The 18,344-nt window shown below is 54.9% G+C and overlaps 1 protein-coding gene across 2 annotated transcripts in view; it reads left to right on the forward strand.

Moving 5' to 3' along the window:
• Positions 1-868: 868 nt before the first annotated feature.
• The window catches only part of TBX5 (T-box transcription factor 5), a 46,075-nt gene continuing 28,599 nt past the window's right edge, over positions 869-18,344 (forward strand). The window contains exons 1-6 of one of the 2 annotated variants that reach the window (XM_087857317.1): positions 869-941; positions 4,902-5,086; positions 6,753-6,847; positions 8,998-9,117; positions 9,936-10,083; positions 13,523-13,675. In XM_087857317.1, coding sequence (XP_087713443.1) covers positions 4,940-5,086; positions 6,753-6,847; positions 8,998-9,117; positions 9,936-10,083; positions 13,523-13,675 — 663 coding nt within the window. In that variant the 5' untranslated portion in view covers positions 869-941; positions 4,902-4,939. Of the gene's footprint in view, positions 942-2,612; positions 3,201-4,901; positions 5,087-6,752; positions 6,848-8,997; positions 9,118-9,935; positions 10,084-13,522; positions 13,676-18,344 lie in introns of those variants that run through there. The other variant, XM_087857316.1, reaches the window with a different exon arrangement.

Here is an 18,344-nt window from a genome sequence, read left to right on the forward strand (position 1 = left end):
CGACTCACTCGCACCCCGCCCCCGCCGGGCCAAGCTGGGACGAGTTGCATCCCGGACCCAGCCAGAGGAGCTCTCACAGAATGGACTTTTTTCTCAGCAAGAACTTTGCGGACGACTCTCTTTCTTCCCCTCCACGCCTCGATCTCATTTCCCCTGCGCGATAACCCGGTGATTACTTCTACGCAGGTCTGCAAGCCGGCGCTGACTTATCGCGTCCCGCACAGAACCAGCTCTGAGCGGCGCCTCGATATTCGTTTGCCGAGAGCTCCTCCTCGGAAAAAAGTAATTTTTTTTAAATAATAAAAGGGCTCCCGCGCCTCCTCCGAGGGACCTCGTTCCACCCCAGAACAATTTGATTTCTTCCCAATCGTGGGCCGACGTGGGCTCCCACCTCCCTTTGCCAAGAGCCCCCTCCCCCTCCCCAAGAAAATCGATCTTGGCTCTATTTGTGCCTGATGTTCGCCACCCCCATTTCCCCAGAGAGCGCTGGGTTTGTTTATTTCTTTATTTATTCCCGTGGCCGAGGCGTCTGGGACTTGTGGCTACGCAGACCCGGGACTGATAGGCGAAGACGGACAGAAATTAACCTCCCGCCGCTGCCCCCCAGTCGAGCGTGACAGCGCGCGGGCCGGTTGCGTGACTCGTGACGTCTCCAAGTCCTATAGGTGCAGCGACTGGTGAGATAGTCGGTATCGCCTGGTTGCCTCTTTATTTTATTGGGGTATGCCTGGTAATAAATAGTAATATTTAATTTGTCGAAGACCACAAACCAGCCTCGAGCTGGGAGGTACATACTACTCTTGACAGACGCTGGAAGAAGGCTTGGCCTAAAAGGGGTCTCTTTTGGGGGCCCTTTGCAAATTCTTCACTTGAACCCCCACTCCCCAGCAAGGCGCCACTGCTGGCTTCTGCACTGGAGAGAAGAGGTGGGATTTTTGGAGGTGAGTGTCCCCCTGGACAGCTATGGGGGGGGGATAGGTTTCGCTCAGCACTTTGCCTGGCTTCCCGCCCCAACTCGGTCCTGCTGGATACCCCCTCCCAGAGATGCTGTTTTTCACCATGGAAATAAGAATGCACTCTCTTGCATTTCGCCTTGGAGTGTCACCTGGCAAGAAGAGATTCCCGCTGGAGGTTTCAAAACCCCAGTTTCACTTGGGGGCCAGCGCAGCCTGCGCTCTGCAGACCAAGTGAATCTGGCCAGGCGGTTACTTGGGGGAGTTCAGATTTGCCCTCCCGGGAGGGGCCCACAAATTATTTATGGGAATCTATTTTATCCGCAAATCTCTGCGAATTTAAAGGGATTGGAGAAGTCTTTCTGGATTTCCCCTTCCTTTCGCCAGAGACGCAGAGATACAAGCTCATCCCGAAGCCATGTTTGTTTCTAGTTTTTGGCCCTGGGTCGCCTCCTTAGCAAGCCCGACGTCCTCTGAGCGGACACTCTGGAAGGGAGAGGGTGTTTTCACACAAGTAAACTGCGGTGGTGGAAGGTTGTTTGCAAACCAACCTGGAAGTTGGAGTGAGAACCGTAGCAGATGCGGGGCTTGCTTTCCCCCCTGGTCGCCCCACTTTCTGGGATGGACAGTCCATTTTGTAATTCTCCAACGGATGGGATGTGTTACAGCCAGCTGGCCACTGATCTCCAGCACATTTCTCCTCTCTCCATCCCTTGGCCTGCAGGCCCAAGTCTCTAATCAGAGCCCCAGAAAACAATAGGGTGAAGGGGTCCAGGAGACAAGGGTGGGAAACCGAAGGGAACCCTGACATTTATTCCAGGCACCAGTACTCGGTGCTCCAAACTGGGTCTGTTCAGGCTAAGACCTACTCACTGTGTTTATGCTTCTATTGACCTCTTCAACTCGCAAAATAATACATTTCAGAGACGGGGAGGGCAGGGAGAGGGGCCCAGGGGAGATGAAAACCCCAGCCAGTCTCCCATGACTGTTTGATTATTTTAATAAAACTGGGTACTGCCTGGGGTACAGCTCCAGCCCGGGAGGTCTAGTGGCCCTGGGGGTGGGAGCCCCTCGGCAGTTTCTGGGCATCTTTGATCTGGGCCCCCAATCCCAATGCATCTTTACCCTGCCTTCACCCTGGAGTGGCTGGGAGTTGGGGTGGTGAGTGGAGAGGGGGAGAGATGTCAGGGCGGCCGTCCGCGGCCAGTCGGGCCAGGCGGGGTCACGCAGCTCTGTCTTGAGGTCAGCGTTGGAGGGAGAACGTGGGCCAGGCTTCAGAGGAGGCTCGAGGCATGTGCATGCAGCACAGTGCATTCAGACCCCATTCTCTGCACAGCCGCGTCGCCGAGATTACTTCCCGGGCAGAAGCCGGCAGGGTTTGCGATGATTTGCGCAGGATTTTTTGCAGCCACTGAGACGAGCTCAGAGCAACAGAGATGGATGGAGGTTTGGGAAGGGGGTGGAGAGGAGGGGTGATCTCAAGGTCTGGGTTTGAGAGTAGTGCTGTGATTTGAGTGTTCGGAAAATCTAATGGAAAAGGTGGTTGGGGGAGGGAGTGAGAAGAAAGAGGGAGGGAGGGAGGGAGGGAGGGAGGGAGGGAGGGAGGGAGGGAGGGAGGAGGGGGGGCGGGAAAGAGGCAGAGGCAGGCTGTGTGCAGTGGGAGTTAGTTGGATAGGCAATTTCAGTACTTTGTAAGCATCAAGGCAGCCCAACGTCACTGAGCTCAGCTGAGTAGGCTTGTATTTCTGCGAGAGAGAGAGAGAGAGAGAGAGAGAGAGAGAGAGAGAGAGAGAGACTGACTCTCTTTCCTCGGATTCCAGAACTTTAACCCTGAAAGCGGCACCCAGAAAGAACCCTGACCATTCCCACAGCTGCCTCCTGTCTCCCAGCTTCCCCTCCCGAGGGGTGCAAGTGAGGAGCAGAGCCCCCGAGGTTCTAACGTGGAGCGTGCTCCCAGACGCTGCCGCTTGCTTTCCTTGGAGCCGTTCTGGCGCCTGACAACGTGCAAGTCTTTAGGGAGAGCAAGCGAGCGAGCGCAAAGCGGACGAGGTGCGTGCTGGAGGTGGGCAGTCGCTGCCGAGGCTCCAGCCGTGGGTGATCCTTTGTAGGCAGCGGTAGCGGCTAGTCTGGGCGAGCAGTCCCCGGCATAAGCCCCGGAGCCACCATGCCCGCGCCCCCGCCTCGCTGCCGGCTTCCCTGCTAGGAGCAAGAAGGGATGTGGTGAATGCACCGGCTTCGCCCAGCGAGGTAACCGCCCCCGCCGTTGGCCCGGGAGGCTCGGGGAGGGAGCCCCTCCGGGCCGAGTCGGCTCCGGGAGGCGCGGATGGCGGGACTCGAGCCCTGCCCGGGATCCTGCAGAGCCCGGCTTGCAGAGAGCTTCTGGCGCCTGGAGCCAGCCGGGGAGGCGCGCGGCCCCGGAGCGGCGTGGAGGTTTGCAGGACGCGCGGCCTGGTTCTGTCAAACCGCATCTAGCTCGCCCCCGCCAGCCCCGAGCTGCCGCCGACCCCGACCGGGGCGCGGGATGCGATTGTCCCCGCGGCCGGTGGCCGAGGCGAGTGCACGTGGGGGACGCCAGCTCCGGGTTCTTTTGTTGCAAGCCGGCTGCGGGGGGCTCCCATCACCGCCTCTCCCGAACCCCGAGGGTGTGGTGAGGGAAGCTGCCTGGGAGTCGGCCTCGGAAGCCGGCCCGCTCGGCCCCACTCTGGATCTGAAGCCCCCGCAGCCCTGGGTGGGATCCAGCCTCTTGCCGAAGCGGCTGTTAAGCTTTGGGGGGCCATCCTTGGCACTCCCTTCCCAGTCTAACCGGGTTCGGAGGGAGGAAATCCTTACTTGGAAACGTGGAGGAGATTGGAAAGGGATCAGAGCGAGAGGCAGGCTCCTCGGGGCTCGAACAGTTCTGCAGCTGTTACTTTTCGTGTGCCCACCTCCTAAGCCTGCAAGCCGGGCCATTCGACCCCTTGCGCCCCACCTAGGAGGCCGATCCAGCGTCTGAAGCCCAGAATTGATCTGGGACCCATCAGATCCTCGCTGCCCCCCCCCCCCCCCGCCAAGCCTGGGCCTGCACTTCCAGCGAGCCAGGCCCGGCTGAAGCTCGGAGAAACTCCCCTCGGCCTGGCCGCTAGTCAAAATGCCCGTCCCGGGCTGGAGAGCCGGGAAAGCCGGGAGAACGCACGGCTGGCCGGGGCAGGCGGCAGAGTGCGGGCCGCCGGCACCCAGGAGCGCGCCTCCCTCCGCACTGCCCCAGCACCGCTTTCCTGCCCTTTCCGTTTGGCTCCTTTTCATTTTTTTACCGTTGCTAAAAGTTGGGGGAAAGAGGGAGGACTCTTACTGTTGAAGGACTTTTAATTTTAAGGCCTGTGACTGATAAAGGATGAAGGTGAATTCTCCTGCGGACCTGGTCTCCCCATGTGCCAATCTTTCCCCTCCTCTGTTTTTGGTTTTGCAAGAGACGGATTCTTGCAGACATTTTGCCTGCTGCGGCAAAATATGCCTCTTGCGAGTTTTACTAAACAGAGCTGTGATGTCCTTCTGTGAATTTGACGAAGAAAAACAATTCTCAAAAGGACATTAGGTTTTTGTTTTGTTTTTGGTTCGTACCCAATGGCTTCCAAAAATACCCAGGCCTTATCTTTATTGGCTCTTCCAGAAGTCCAGACAAATTTGACGGGCAGCTGGCTTATCGTGGGGAGCCTGCGCAGGGGAGATGCGGGCCTCGCCTCCTCCGGGTCTGACCCGGGTCTTTCGCAAGAGGTTGTGCGTGGTCATAAAGTAGTAATAATGATAATAATAAAGGGACCTTCTGCAGCCTCCTTCAGCTGGGAACAGAGGTGCTGGGAGCTGCACACTGGGGGCCCAGCTGCTCCCTCCTGTCGCTAGAACAGCGTTTCCAACCTTCTTTTCTCTCTCTGCCTCTCTCTCTCTCTCTCTCTCTCTGCTTCCTGTCCTCAGAGCAGGACCCTGCGCGGGCACAGGGCGCCGGGCACACCATGGCCGACGCAGACGAGGGCTTTGGCCTGGCACACACACCCCTGCAAACTGAATCAAAGGATCTACCCTGCGACTCCAAGCCCGAGAGCGCGCTGGGGGCCCCCAGCAAGTCCCCGGCGTCCCCGCAGGCCGCCTTCACCCAGCAGGTAAGAAGACCTCCAGCCTCTCAGCCCTTTTGCAGAAACCGAAGGCCCCCCTGTGGGGGAGGGGCAGAGGGGTGGGTTATCCGTTGTCTGTAATGGTCCCCTTTCCTTTCTATCCGCACTCATTCCACCGTGCTATGCCCTGCGTCCCCAAATACCAGTATACTCCCATCCACTTTATTGTGACGATAATCTTTACGGCCAAGAGGATTTTGGAAATACACTGAAGTTGTTAGAGAAGTCTTAATTATCTGGCTATTTGGGGCCAGCTAACAATAGCCCAGATCATTCCTTTGCTGCTGCACTAGGTGTAGACTCAGCCCCAAGCACCTCATTAAGGGCTGGGTCAGCGGCCTCTTCAGGCCGGCGTGAGCGATGGCTTGACCCCTCTTCAGATCTTCCCTAGCCTTCCCCTCCGCCCGCCTCCTCTGTGCGGCCGCCCAGACCCGGGAGTTGCACTGTTGGTCTTGGACCGGGCTCTGGAGGGCTGGCTCACCCGGGCCGGTGGCGGGAAGCACAGGGCTGTGCCGGGAGGTTGCAGGGAGCCACAGACTCCGCTGGCTGGAAGCTGGGCCCGAGTAGAGGGTGAGGCCTCCGCGCACTCTCTGTGTCCTATTCCCCGGGCACTCGGGATGCTCAGGGCGGCCCGTGTAGCTCTGGATGATTTTAATAGGGTGTCAGATGGTGCAAAGCGGGGTGCCTTGACCAGAAGAGATATTTGGATGTAGCCAAAGCCTTTCTTTGGGATTTCGATCGATCGGTGTCCTTCCTGGCTACTTTATTACCTGTCTCTTTGCCCTTCCCGTCTCAGGAAAACACATGGATGGGTGGTTATAGAGAACAGAGGGCGGCGGGCCCAGAGTTTGGGAAACTCAGACTGTTTTTCTTTTTGGAAAAGCAAATCCATTTATGACACAGTTACGGATTATTGCAAAACAAAGATTTTTGTATATGTATTTTTCGCATCGGTTTTGTAAAATAGCTTTGAGTTGAAAGCTGGAATGTTGAATACTTTCGGCTGTGCCCAGAATCAAAACAGCTCGCAGTGAACGAAGTTGGGTGTGGGGAGAACCTAGAAGGTTTGCTAAGATAGACGTTTGAGAATTAATTTTTTTGGACTGCGGGAACCTATTATAATATCGAAACATTTTAAAATTGAGATTTTTCGCGTATGTCTCTGCACGCCATGGTGAGACTAAAGGCATGTTATGCACGGGATCCGCGTGTTTGTGTGTGCCCATCTGGGTGTCTATAGGAGGGTGTTCTGAGTGGGCTTTTTGAGATCGAGTGTGTTTGTTTTTGCTTTTGCTTTTTAGCTGCATCTTGGCTGAAAAGGATTGAGATTGGTTCCCCCCCTTTTCTTTGGCCTCAGTCTGTCCTCTGATGGGCTGATATTTGGGGACTTTTCTCTAGCCTTGTGGTGGTGACATTAGGAGACAGCAGTGCGCTGCGGGGGGGGGGGGTGCACGGGGCACGCACAGGGATTCCTGGGCAGGACTACCCTGTGCTCCAGAGTCCACGAAGCCCAGCCTTGGGCCGGCGGCAGTTCTCAGCCTCGGAGCCCAGAGGCTCTGGAGGGAAGGAGACGTCCGTGTTTGGGGGGAGTTTGGGGAGGGAAGGCCCACTGCTCCTGGGGCTTGTCTGTGTGACTTTTCTCTCTTTCCTGTAGGGCATGGAAGGGATCAAGGTGTTTCTCCACGAAAGAGAACTGTGGCTGAAATTTCACGAAGTAGGCACGGAGATGATCATAACCAAGGCTGGGAGGTGAGCCGGCTACCTCCGTGAGGGGCCTGGGGAAATCCTGTCGGAGACGAGGAGGAAAGGCGGCTCAGAGACCCGAGAGACCGAGATCCAGAGAAGGCAGAGGGGCAGAGAAAGGCGAGAACAGAATAGAGCAGAGAGAGAGAGAATGAATGTATTTTGTTCAACCCGTCTTGGGTTAAAGATGCCTGGAGAACTCCGCCAGTGACCTCCATCCCTGATGGGGGGAAATGCCTGCAAGACAGAGCATTTCTCCTGCTTCCTATAGAAGAAGAATTGAGAGCTTGTGGGGCGGGGCGGGGGGGCTGCGCTCAGTGGAACGATTGGTAATGGGAGAAAGTGGGACGAGGGGGAGAGAGAACGGGAAGCCAGAGAGGTGCGGAGTCGGCACAGAGATGAGACCCGCTTCCAGCCTGGACTCCTGGCCCCCACCCTCCTTCCTACCCTCCCTGACCTTGGAGCGAGTCCAGAGTCCCACCCGATTGCCAAACTCTGAATCTTTGAATGTATTCGCTACCTCTTTCATTGTTTATAGAAAGGAGGGAAAGGCTTTGAAACTGAACCAGGGCTCGGCCGGGCTCTATATACAGACACCGATAAACACGGCACTTTCGGCAGTTTCGCCAAGACACTCACCCCAGCGTTCCCCTTAAAAGCTCGCGGTTTTTAGCTAGAAATGCTAGACGGCAGGGGGAGGCTGGGGGAGGGTGGTGCAGCCCTGTATCTCAGGGTGCCAGTGTGCCCAGGCCGAGGGACATCCTCACCGCATGCTTCCCGGTGCTGGACTGGCCCTCCGCGTCCCAAAGGGCAGAAAGCCCCGAGTCAGCCCCCAGCAGACGTGTGAAGCCGGCGTGTGAAGCCGGCGAGGCCAGTAGGCCCGAGCCACCGAGTGTGTGAAGGGGGAGGGCGGAGCTGCCCCGCCAGACGCCCCCCGGTTCTCTAGCCGAAGCCTCCCGCAATAAACTGACAACAGTGACATTTATTATTATTTGAAATTAAACAACGTCTGCTCCCCCGCTCGGCCTGAGTGAACTAGGAGGCGCGGTCTGTTTATACTGAAGAACTGAGCTCTTCTTCCCATTCTGCCGAGGAAGGAAAGACACGGCCGGGCCCCCTCTGCCCCCAGCCCGTGCAGAGGGGATTTAACTATAAAAGGCCTGGGAGGCCTCCCGCGCTCCCGCCTGCAGGCACACGCGCTCGGCCAGATAAACACCACTAGCCTTGGGCTCCAAGGCCTCCCTTCACTCACCCCTTCCCGCCATCCCTGGGTGAGCCAGGATCCGGCAGCTTGTCCTTGCTGGCTTTCCGGGGCTCACGCCACCCCCCTCCACGGGAGGGCTGGGAATTTGGAGCGCGCCCCAGAGCGCAGAGGGAGTGGGTACAGCGCCTGCAGGGCCGCATCCCGGTTCCGGCCCCGGTCTTTCCGAAACCAAACCCACCTGGGTTTTGCGTTTCTTTGCCGAGGGCCAAAGGGTTCAGACTCTGCAAGAAGAGTGCCAGGCGCCTTGGAGAAGCTGGGGGGCATTTAGGAATACATTTTGGCTAGAGGCTTCTGGCAGAGGCCACCAGCTGAGCTCTACTCTGGGGACGGCGGACCGCAGCCAGGACTGGAAGTGTATGGGCACCCATGGGTGTGCGGTCCCGAGGGCGCACACAGCCCGGTGTCCTCCTGCAGCGGCAGCCATGGGCTCAGTGGCTGGAGCATCTGCCTGGGCGCGGGAGGCCGGCTTTTCCCCTAACAGGGCTCCTTCTGCCCCTAAATTAAAAAACAGGTTTCTGGCTCCGAAAAAAGCGTTTACAAAGAGCAGAATTGGGGGTTCCAAGCAGGGCCTTCTTCATAACTGGTTCTTTCTAGAAGCCTTGGCCTCCAGGTTTCTATTTTCCTCCTGGTTACAAATAGCCACCAGCCTCCCGCTCACCTCTAGGCCTATCTCCTCCCCAAAACTTCAAGGGAAACCTGGAATGGATCTTGCCAAGAGCGGAGCGGGGGCTGCTTTTCTCCTGCGTGCTCCTCCAGGAGGAGTTGCTTCTTCCATTAAGATGTGTAGACCTGCTCTTTACAGTATTGGCATTTAAATTCTCTCTCTGTGTCTTTCTCTCTCCCCTCCCCCTTCCTTTCTCCGGCTTCCTGCCTTCCTCCCCTTCTCTCCCAGGCGGATGTTTCCCAGTTACAAAGTGAAGGTGACCGGCCTTAATCCCAAAACGAAATACATTCTCCTCATGGACATCGTTCCGGCCGATGACCACAGATACAAGTTCGCAGATAATAAATGGTAGGCACCGCCCGGCGTGGGCAGGTGGGGAGGGCAAGGGGGAGAGTGGAAAGCCAGACTCCCCTCCCCCTGCATTAAACCGAGAAGCAGTTTTTGAATTCCCAACTGTGTGGGAGTGCCAGAGGCTTTTGCTGCTATCCCCGACCACCCTGAGAGGAAGAAATAGCAGCCATTAGCCCCCATTTTATAGACAAGAAAACTGAGGCTCTGTGGAAGTGAAGGGCCTGTGTCTGTTGCTACACCCGCGGGGTGTGGATTTTAAAAAGGGAATTGTTTCCAAGCGCTGGAGGTATTTCTGGGGGCATAAAACCATTTACAGTTATTTTTTATGAGTTACTTGCTTTGAACATGCCTTTTTATGAAATTGCAAAGTCGGGCCGTGGTATTTGAGTTAAACAGGCAAGAGAGGAGAGGTCCATTCCTTGTTTGCTCGTGTGGCTGCCAAGCGTGCAGAGGCTGGAAGAGGAAGGCCCATTTGAAAGCCCTCAAGGACTTTGCTTAGACTTTTTTGTCCAGGTTTCCAGAACCTACTGATGATGGTCCATAGGCAGCAAGAGGCCACGAGGCCCGGCAGTGGCGCCCCTGGTGCAGGGGGAGGAGTGAGGTGGAAGAAGAAAGAGCCGGGTGGGGGATTCACCTGGACACTGGCCACAGGCCTTCTGGGCACCTGGGCTTGCGGATGCCCAGGCGAGGCCCGAGGGTCAGGCCATTTCCAGAACATTCTCCTGTATTCAGCAGCCCTTGCCTGGCCCGGCACAGGACCCCGCCAGCACGACAGGGCGCTAAGTCTGGGCGGGTTTCGCCCCTCCTTGGTCCAGGTCTGTGACGGGCAAAGCGGAGCCCGCCATGCCGGGCCGTCTCTACGTGCACCCGGATTCGCCGGCCACCGGAGCGCACTGGATGCGGCAACTGGTCTCCTTCCAGAAACTCAAGCTCACCAACAACCACCTGGACCCATTTGGGCACGTAAGTACCTGGTGCAGCCTGCTTTCAGTCTCTGTCCGTCCTTCCGTCTGTCTTGTCCTCTCTCCTCTCCCTCTGCTGGCTCCTGAGTTTCTCTTGGCTCCTCACACACCCGTTTCTCCTTTCTTTGCCCCACTCCACCAGCCTGGGTCTTTTCTTCTGTCAGCCTCCCTGGTCCGGACTTCTTCCCTTCCAGCTCCACTGCTCTCCTGTGCAGTCCTCTGTGTGGGCCACGGTCCCATCCTCTGGGGCCGCCTTTCCCGGGGAGCAAGAGACCCGAGGCCTGGGGGAGACTGAAGTGCACATCCCTGCTTCAGACCTCAGTCCCATTGGTGATGAGGGGTGGAGGGTTGTGTGTTTCAGATCTCAGAAAACCGGGTCCTTCTAGCCCAGTGGGGACTCAGCACAGGCTGTCCAGGGCTGGTCCCTGGTGGGAGCCATAGATACCTTTCCTGCTCACTTCTAAATCCTGCCTTATTATTGAGATGGTCCAGCTGACAGGGAGACCCCAGGCCACCTGCTCCCTCTTTTAAAGATGGGGAAACCAACCTGCTAGAGGCCAACCTTGGTACCTCTTTTTAGCTGGTATCTTGGGTTTATCTGTTTTTTCCTCCCAAGGTCCAGCTTCTCCCCTACTCCCGCTGCGCCCGGAGCAGGCAAACCTGGACCAGAGTTCTAAACCTGGAGTCCGCATGCCCCCTCCCCACAGAGCGGCCTGGTTAACCCCCTGAATCTGCAGGCAGGGCATTGAGTGTGCTCCCCCCACCTTCCAGGAGAATGTGTAACGTTTAGTAGATTCGCTGGCTTTAAGTAGATTCTTTTCCTCAACGAAAAACAAATGAAGAACAAAACATTGATTTGGGGAAAAATGTCTCTAGATCTTTTCATTGGCAATAATTGATCAGCAGGACAGAACACAGTCTCTGAATTCAGTGTGTTCAGAACCCTTGGCTTTAATGAGCTCCTTTGTCTTTGGGCACTTGGCCCTCATAGCAGCCTAGAAAGGAGAACAGAAATGCGTAGCCTTTATAAATAGGAGTCCAGGGGCGGGGAGGAGACTCGCCCAAGGTCATGCAGCTTGAATTTGGGAGCAGGGATTTGATCTCTCTCTTTCCAAGAGGGCTCTCTGTCCTGCCCTGTGGTCTCTTTAGGGAACATCAACAAACACATGGTCCTCAGTTGAGGCAACTGGGTTTGAATGGATTTGATCTGGAGGAGGGACAGTTTGTGAAGGTCCAAAGAGAGAATCTTCTCCTGTGGGGCCTTGGGGCTAAAACCCTGAACCTGCAGGATCTGTGGTGGGGAGGGGACAGTGATGCAGGCCACTGGCAGCCTCTGCACGTGGTCCAGGCGAGCTTGAACTGCTGGCGGCTGGGGAAGAGAGAAGGCGGGCCGGTTCCCTTCCTGCGCGCCGTGGGGAAGGAGCAGAGGGTGCCGATGGGGCGCTTCAGGGCAAAACGCCCGGCCTCCTTCCCGTTTCAACCAGGCAGTTTGCCGGCAGCGTCCCGTGGGCGGGAGCATCCCCTGGCAGAATGCCCTCCAGCTTGCGGGGCGTCGGCTGGCCGGGGTGACCCGTACCTGCGGGGGCAGAACCCAGACTCTAGGGTAAGCGCCTGGGAGAAATGGGACGGTTTTCCCGCCTGGCTGGCGGCCTCCTGGAGGCTGGGTGGTACCCTTTCGTGGGGGACTCTGTGGAACCTTGGTGCCGGGCAGCGGGACTGTCCTCCAGCCCCACTCGCGCCTAGCTTTCCCCCTGCAGCCCCGGCAGTGCCCTTTGGGGTCTCGTCGGGGTGGGCGCCTGGGGAAGGCTCGCGGCCCCGCAACCAGGCTCCGCACTCTCGAGAATTTCCAGTCCTCCCGAGCCCGCGGAAGAGGGAGGGTGCTCGGGGCGGCCTCGGGCTCCCCCGCTGCCACGCAGCCCTGCCCCCCAACTTCGGACTCGGAGTCCAGAGCCGCCCTAATGAAATTAGGAGCCATTAGATCGCCCTCGCGCTGATGTCTCCACACTGTCCCCGGCCGTCAAAGCAATTTGGCTAAGCCGGGAGGATGGCCGCGCCGGCCGGGGGCTGCGGCGGCCCGCGGGGCCCCACTGCGTCTATCTGTCGCCACGCCGCCCCGGCCGGCGTCGCTATCGGCCAGGGAGGCGGCCCGGCCGCGGCGGCCGGAGATTAGAGCCGCGCGGCCGGGGTCGGGAGCCGCGGGGCCCCGGGTTCTCGCCACTCCCCGCCTCCCCTCCCCCTCCTCCAGGCGGGTCTCTAGGGTTGGCCCAAGGACCCTGCCCCAGGGTCATCAACGCAAATAATCAAAGACACCGGGACAGCCTCCGCCGCTCCAGTTGGCGGTCCTGGGGAAAAAGCAGGCCCGAGTGTCAGCGCGTTAAGCGCGGCGATTGGCCCATTCGGTGGGTACACATCCGAACGCCTTGATAAATGTTCGCATTCGCAGCTTCCCGCAATCATCAAAAGCCAGGCGTCCTCCAAACAGCGAAGACCGTTTTGTTAGCAAGATGCTCATCTCCTAGGACTAGCCCTGCTCCGCAGAGAGGGTGTGGGGTCTGGAGCCTTCCTCCCCCTGGATACTGATTGTAGAGTAGTCGTATTAAAGGTGCAGCTGCAGCAGGAGGACCCCGCTTGTCTCTGGGAGCACCCCAAACACGGAGGCAGTAGAAAGGAAAGAGAAAGAGCGCATTCCCAAAAAAGCGATGCAGGGGTTCTGTCCGGGGCCGAGTCTGGAGATAATTCCGACTGTGGGTCCTGAAACGTTGATAAAGTCTTAGAAAGGGAACCTGGAGAGAAGCAGGTCCTCCTCTGGTGGTGGTGGGATGGGGGGTGCTTCTTCCCCCTAATCTCACCATCCTTGGAGTTCCACTGGCCATCCCATTATCTTCTTTTTTTTCATTGACTCTACTTTGCACGTTCTCCTAACAACGGGCCAAACCTGTGATTTCTATTTTAGTTCTGCAAACACTGGTGTTTTCCTTTTCCGTCTCTTAGAGGGTTTTTTTTGGGGGGGGGGATGTTTGTTTATTTGTTTGTGTCTTTTCCCTTTCATTCCAAAACTGATGCTTAAACTTCCCCCTCGGGCACCAGTTCCTTGCTCCAGACTCCCGTCTCTCTCATTGGGGGGGGGAGTACCCTATGCAGGAGTTAATTTATTAAGCAAACTTTATTAAGAATTCTGATTTACTGCCGTGTGTGCTTTGGGTAGATTCCTGGAATATTACCCTGGCTTTTTGGGTTGGAAATTGTCATTTTTGAAATGTTTCTTTTTAATGAAATCACTGGCCCCTTTTCAAAACAGGAGAAAAAAAAATCAGACCTTTTTTTTTTTTTGTTAAGAGCCTGTATAAAGAGGTGAATTTTAGGGGTGGGGAGAGGGCATTTATCTGGAAACAAAGGGGTTTTGATTTTTCTTACAATCTCATTTTCCTTATTATTTTTAGATTATTCTAAATTCCATGCACAAATACCAGCCCAGATTACACATCGTGAAGGCGGATGAAAATAATGGATTTGGCTCAAAAAATACTGCGTTCTGCACCCACGTCTTTCCTGAGACAGCCTTTATCGCCGTGACTTCCTACCAGAACCACAAGGTAAGCGCGAGGCCCGGGAACCAGCGTGCTGGGGCCGCCTGTGCCTTTGCAGGAAGATGCAGGGGTCTCCTGCGGAAACTTTTAAGCTTTAAGGGTCGCCATTCCCTCACAGCAGGCACCAGTTTCTACCCCAGGGGGCTGGGGCAGGGACCAAGCTACAGCCTGAAGGTTGCCTATGTTTGTACTATATTCATGGGTTTTGTGGGACTCTCTCTCTGTCCCTCTGTCTCTCCTTGTCTCTCTGTCTCTATCTCTCTCTGTCTTTTGCACACACACCAGTTAGAAACAAACTTGTCCAGTCATAGGTGACGCCACATTCAAATACAGGAAGGCATCTCTCTGCACTCACGAAGCGATCGCCCGGAGGAAGAAAGGTCCTTTTATTGCAGGGCTCTGTGCTCTTGGGTGGGGGCCTGGTGCCACCTTTGTGGACCCTCTTTTTCGGGTGAGGGTCTCTGCTCCAGTTTGCCTTTTGGATGCATTTCAACTTGACCTGGGGCAGGTGGCAAAGTTGCCAGAAGCCTTGGGCTTGGATGTGCAAGATGCTTTCCTCATTGTGTCCGTGGTTGCTGGTCCCGGATCACAGTGAGGCCGGGTTGGCATTGTTGAAAACAAGAACGCAAACCAAAGCGACCTGTGCCCCCACTCCCCCAGCAGCTCCCAGGAGCTAGAGCAGACCACAGCAAAACCACAGCTTGCGGAGGGGCGGGGATGCCTGTCTGCCAGAAAGAGGCTGCAGTGTGGTGTAGACAGGAAGGTACAGCTCCATCCTGTCAACGTCAGACCCCATGCTGTTCAAAAATCCAGGCCCTGATTTCGGCATTTCCAAGCTGGACAATGATGCTGGAATAGGGTACCCCATCACTGCAGGTTGGGGGGGTATCTCTTCTTTTTTCCCAGGAGAAAGGGCTCCTCTTGACTTTTCATGGTTCACTTCTGTTCCTTCGAAACTTAAGTGCCCCTGGATTCATTTTCTTGGTGGGTGGGCGGGATTGAGGGATTCTTAATCCTAGTTCTGAAAAGACATAGGATCTGGCAAGGCAAGATACAGGGTGGGGGGCACTGTGGGGGTGCAGGTTGTTAGCTTTAAGTAGTGTGATCTGGGTTGGAGGACGGTGGAAGGGGAATGTAGGGGCTTCCATATGGGATCAGTGAGGGCGGGTCACTGGGGCAACATAAGGAGATAGACATGGAGATGGTGACGCCCTTCGTCCTCCACAGCTCCTGTCCCCACCTGCAAGATAAGGGCAGGGTGGCGGGAAGTTACAGGGGCTGTGTAGCCAGATGGGAGAGCCCGGGGCAGGGGTGAGGGGTGGGTTTAGCACCCTATAGCCTCCTGCCTACAGGCCCAGGTGTCAGATAACACCCCCCCTCCCCCCCAGCGAAGCCAGGGCAGTTACACGATGGTAAGCTCCAAATTCGGATTGTCAGTCAGCAGGCCAGGCTCTGATGGATGGTCCCTTCTAGACTGCAAGTCCTGTCTGGGGACCCAAGTCTTGAGAGCGCTTCCCTCCAGAAGAAAACTCGCTCTCTCCAAAATGCAATTATTTTTTAAAGGGGAAGAAGGATTTTTCTGAATTCCATCCCTGACTTGTCAAACCAACAAGAGCAAAAACATTAAGGTCAAATACTCTGAAAATTGCAAAACTATTTCAGGCTAATTTGGGTCTGGCTGCTAGAAACCTGTTTCCTCTATGGCTATTGTAAATCTATGTTTAACTTTGTGGTGACAGTCGCAGGGGAAAAAATTGGAAAAAATAGCAACAAGGACACTCAGTCTCACCACTCCCTCCCTCCCTCCCTCCCTTTCTTATGTATGCATATACATACACACATACGTATATATTTATATATTTATATATTAATACACACACACGTAGACCTGACAGAGCGTCCAAAGACATATCAGATTTTCTTTTTTTTTTTCCTTTCTTTTCAACTAAGAAAGCCCAGACTCACACAGAAAGGACAGGAAATGGTAGATTCCTGAAAGGGACCTGCTAAAGAAAGATGTGAGTGCTCGGGTCCTTTGGGGGAAATCCCTAAGCTCTCTCTAGTTATGGTCTTAAGGTCCATCAGGCAAGGCTAGATCTGAGAGAGCCTGTACTCTCTCTCTCTCTCTCTCTCTCTCTCTGCTTTTTTATAAAAATATTTATTTATTTGTCAGAGAGAGCGAGCAAGCACACAAGCAGGGGGAGCAGCAGGCAGGGGGAGAAGCAGGCTCCCTGCTGAGCAAGGAGCCCGAGGTGGGACTCGATCTGATCCCAGGACCCTGGGATCATGACCTGAGCCAAAGGCTGCTGCCCAACCAACTGAGCCACCCAGGCATCCCTCTTTCTTATCTTTCTCTTTTTTTTTCTTTCTTTCTTTCTTGCTTTTTGAGGCATAACTGTCGTACGATATGCTGTAGTTTTTGAGGTATACAATTTAACGAGTTTGACGTGTATGTAGCCATGAAGCCATCATTGCGACCACTCGTGAATATACCCCACTCCCCCATATTTGTATTTTTTTTAAAAACATGTCCTCCCCAATGAATATATTTAGAGATCCATGCACTTGAAGGAGTGTCGGCGTAATGGGGTGCGTACATGTGAGATTTGAGCACAGTCTAGGGGATTGTGTGTCTAAACGCTCATGGGTCCAAATATGTGTGTCTCCAAACCCACGTCTGGATAGACGTGTGTCTGATGACCACACAAAGGGCTCACAGATGGGAATTTGGGTATTGTGTTGTTTTGTTTTTGATTGCTTGGGCCATAAAGGTTTTTTTAGCCAGCCTGACATCCGGAAGAGGGATTTCATAGGAGACAACTTTCCGTCAGTCTTCCCCCACCCCATGTTTTAGTTGTGAAATACCAAAGGCGCCTATGTTCTCTGTCAGGAGGTCGTCTAAAGCAGTACGTTTTTCCAGCCCAGTCCAGGGCCCCTGTAGGCGTTCCTCGCGTGGATATAGGACGTGTGACTTAATTACTCAGGCCAAGCAGAGTGTGGTTTGTGGACTCTGTCTGGTCCCTTTATTGTCCCACCTGGGCGAGGTGTTGCGACCCTTGACGTCGTGGGCAGAAGCCACCTGCACTCTTACTTACCCTGGCCTAGGGTTCAGGTGGGACTCTGGGGGCAGAGTCCTAGGTTTAAATCCATTTGGCTTGGGCAAGTTACTGGACTCAGTTTTCCTCATCTGTTAAATGGGGATGATACAAGAATTGTGTGTTGGTCATCGTGAGGACTAAACGAGGTAATCCTTGGGCAATGTGGAACGCCGAGCATTACACACATTCCCACACGGAGGGTGAATGATGATGCCCTTGATTGACGGCCCAACCGATCCACTTATAACAGGACAGCTCCACCCAAAACGCAGGCCCTGGGAAACTCTTTGCCTTCCCTGATTACTTGGGAATCAGAAGACCTGAGCTTTTACCTAAGTTCTTCTTACCATGTTTGATAGACATCTACAAGTGTCGGTCTTTGTGGGTGAGTTCGTTCACCCCCTGAACATGCCATCAATTCAGGGACTCTTTGCCTCTCGTGATGCTTTGGATGCACGAGCGAGGACAGAACCGCAATGCACGGGATTAAATTGCCAGGACAATTTGGGACACTCGTGTTTGGTGTAAAGGGCCCGATGCCTTCAGAATGCTCTTTTTCTGCTCGGATGCCCGTAGGCCAGGTGGACGCAGGTACGTGGCGGGCTTCATGTGTTAGGCTGGGGTCCCGCACCCCTCCGCCATGGGGCTCCTAATGACACGACGTGTTTCCTCAGCCCAGCTGTGATCCCGAGCTGGATTTAGGAGTTATTTCCCCAGATGGCTGACAGCTTGAAAAAGATATTTAAAAAACTCGACTCTTCCGCAGCAATGCCGTTTGCTCTGTGAAACACGTTTTTGTAAGGTTTTCACTGAGGCTGTCAGCAGCGCCCAGAACAAGCCCTAGAAATATTTAGGTGTTAAAAAAAGATCACGTGGGCATTTCATTTCTCTGCTCTTGCAACAATGGCTGTGTATGCAAGCATGTCTATCCCCCGATATTAACTTACTTTGCCATTAAAAGGCATTTTTTTCCTCCTGCTTAAATCATTGTGTAAGGAGTCTGTATTTATGAGGTATGAGCTTTCTGGTTGGGACCAGGAAATGAACCCCTAATAGAGAGACATAATTAAGATTTTTGGCTCTCGTGAGGGTTTTTTTTTTTTCAAAAGCAAGAATTCACAACAATTATTCTCATTAATTTTTACAACCTCTGTCTCACTGGTGGGAGCTGGTATTTATATTTGTTTTAGCCCCCGCCCCCCACCCTCCCCCGGATATCCGGTTTTATGCTGATCTTGGAGGGAGTACGTTCGTTCGTGTGACGAGTGCAAGTCGGTTTCAGTGGAGCCGTTTAGTAGAACTCAGACACCCGAGCGTGTCATGTGCCCGTGAGCGAGCGAGCCAATGTGCGGCATGTTCGGAAGGGAATTCCAGAGCCGGGGTTGTAGGGAATCCGGCGGACATTTTCACCTAACATTTCTCAACGGGAATAATCCTCATATATGTACTCAGTCTACGAACAAGACATACGTAAGATCAACATGCCTCAGTGTCTATGTAGCAAACTGTGCTTGTCCCGTGCAATCCTATTTCGGCAGCTCAGACATCAGGTAGTGGTAGGACCTGTTTGAGGTGCA

Source organism: Ursus americanus, chromosome 30 (assembly GCF_024610735.1).
Source record: "Ursus americanus isolate L20-20 chromosome 30, mUrsAme1.1.p, whole genome shotgun sequence".
Lineage (NCBI taxonomy): Eukaryota > Metazoa > Chordata > Mammalia > Carnivora > Ursidae > Ursus > Ursus americanus.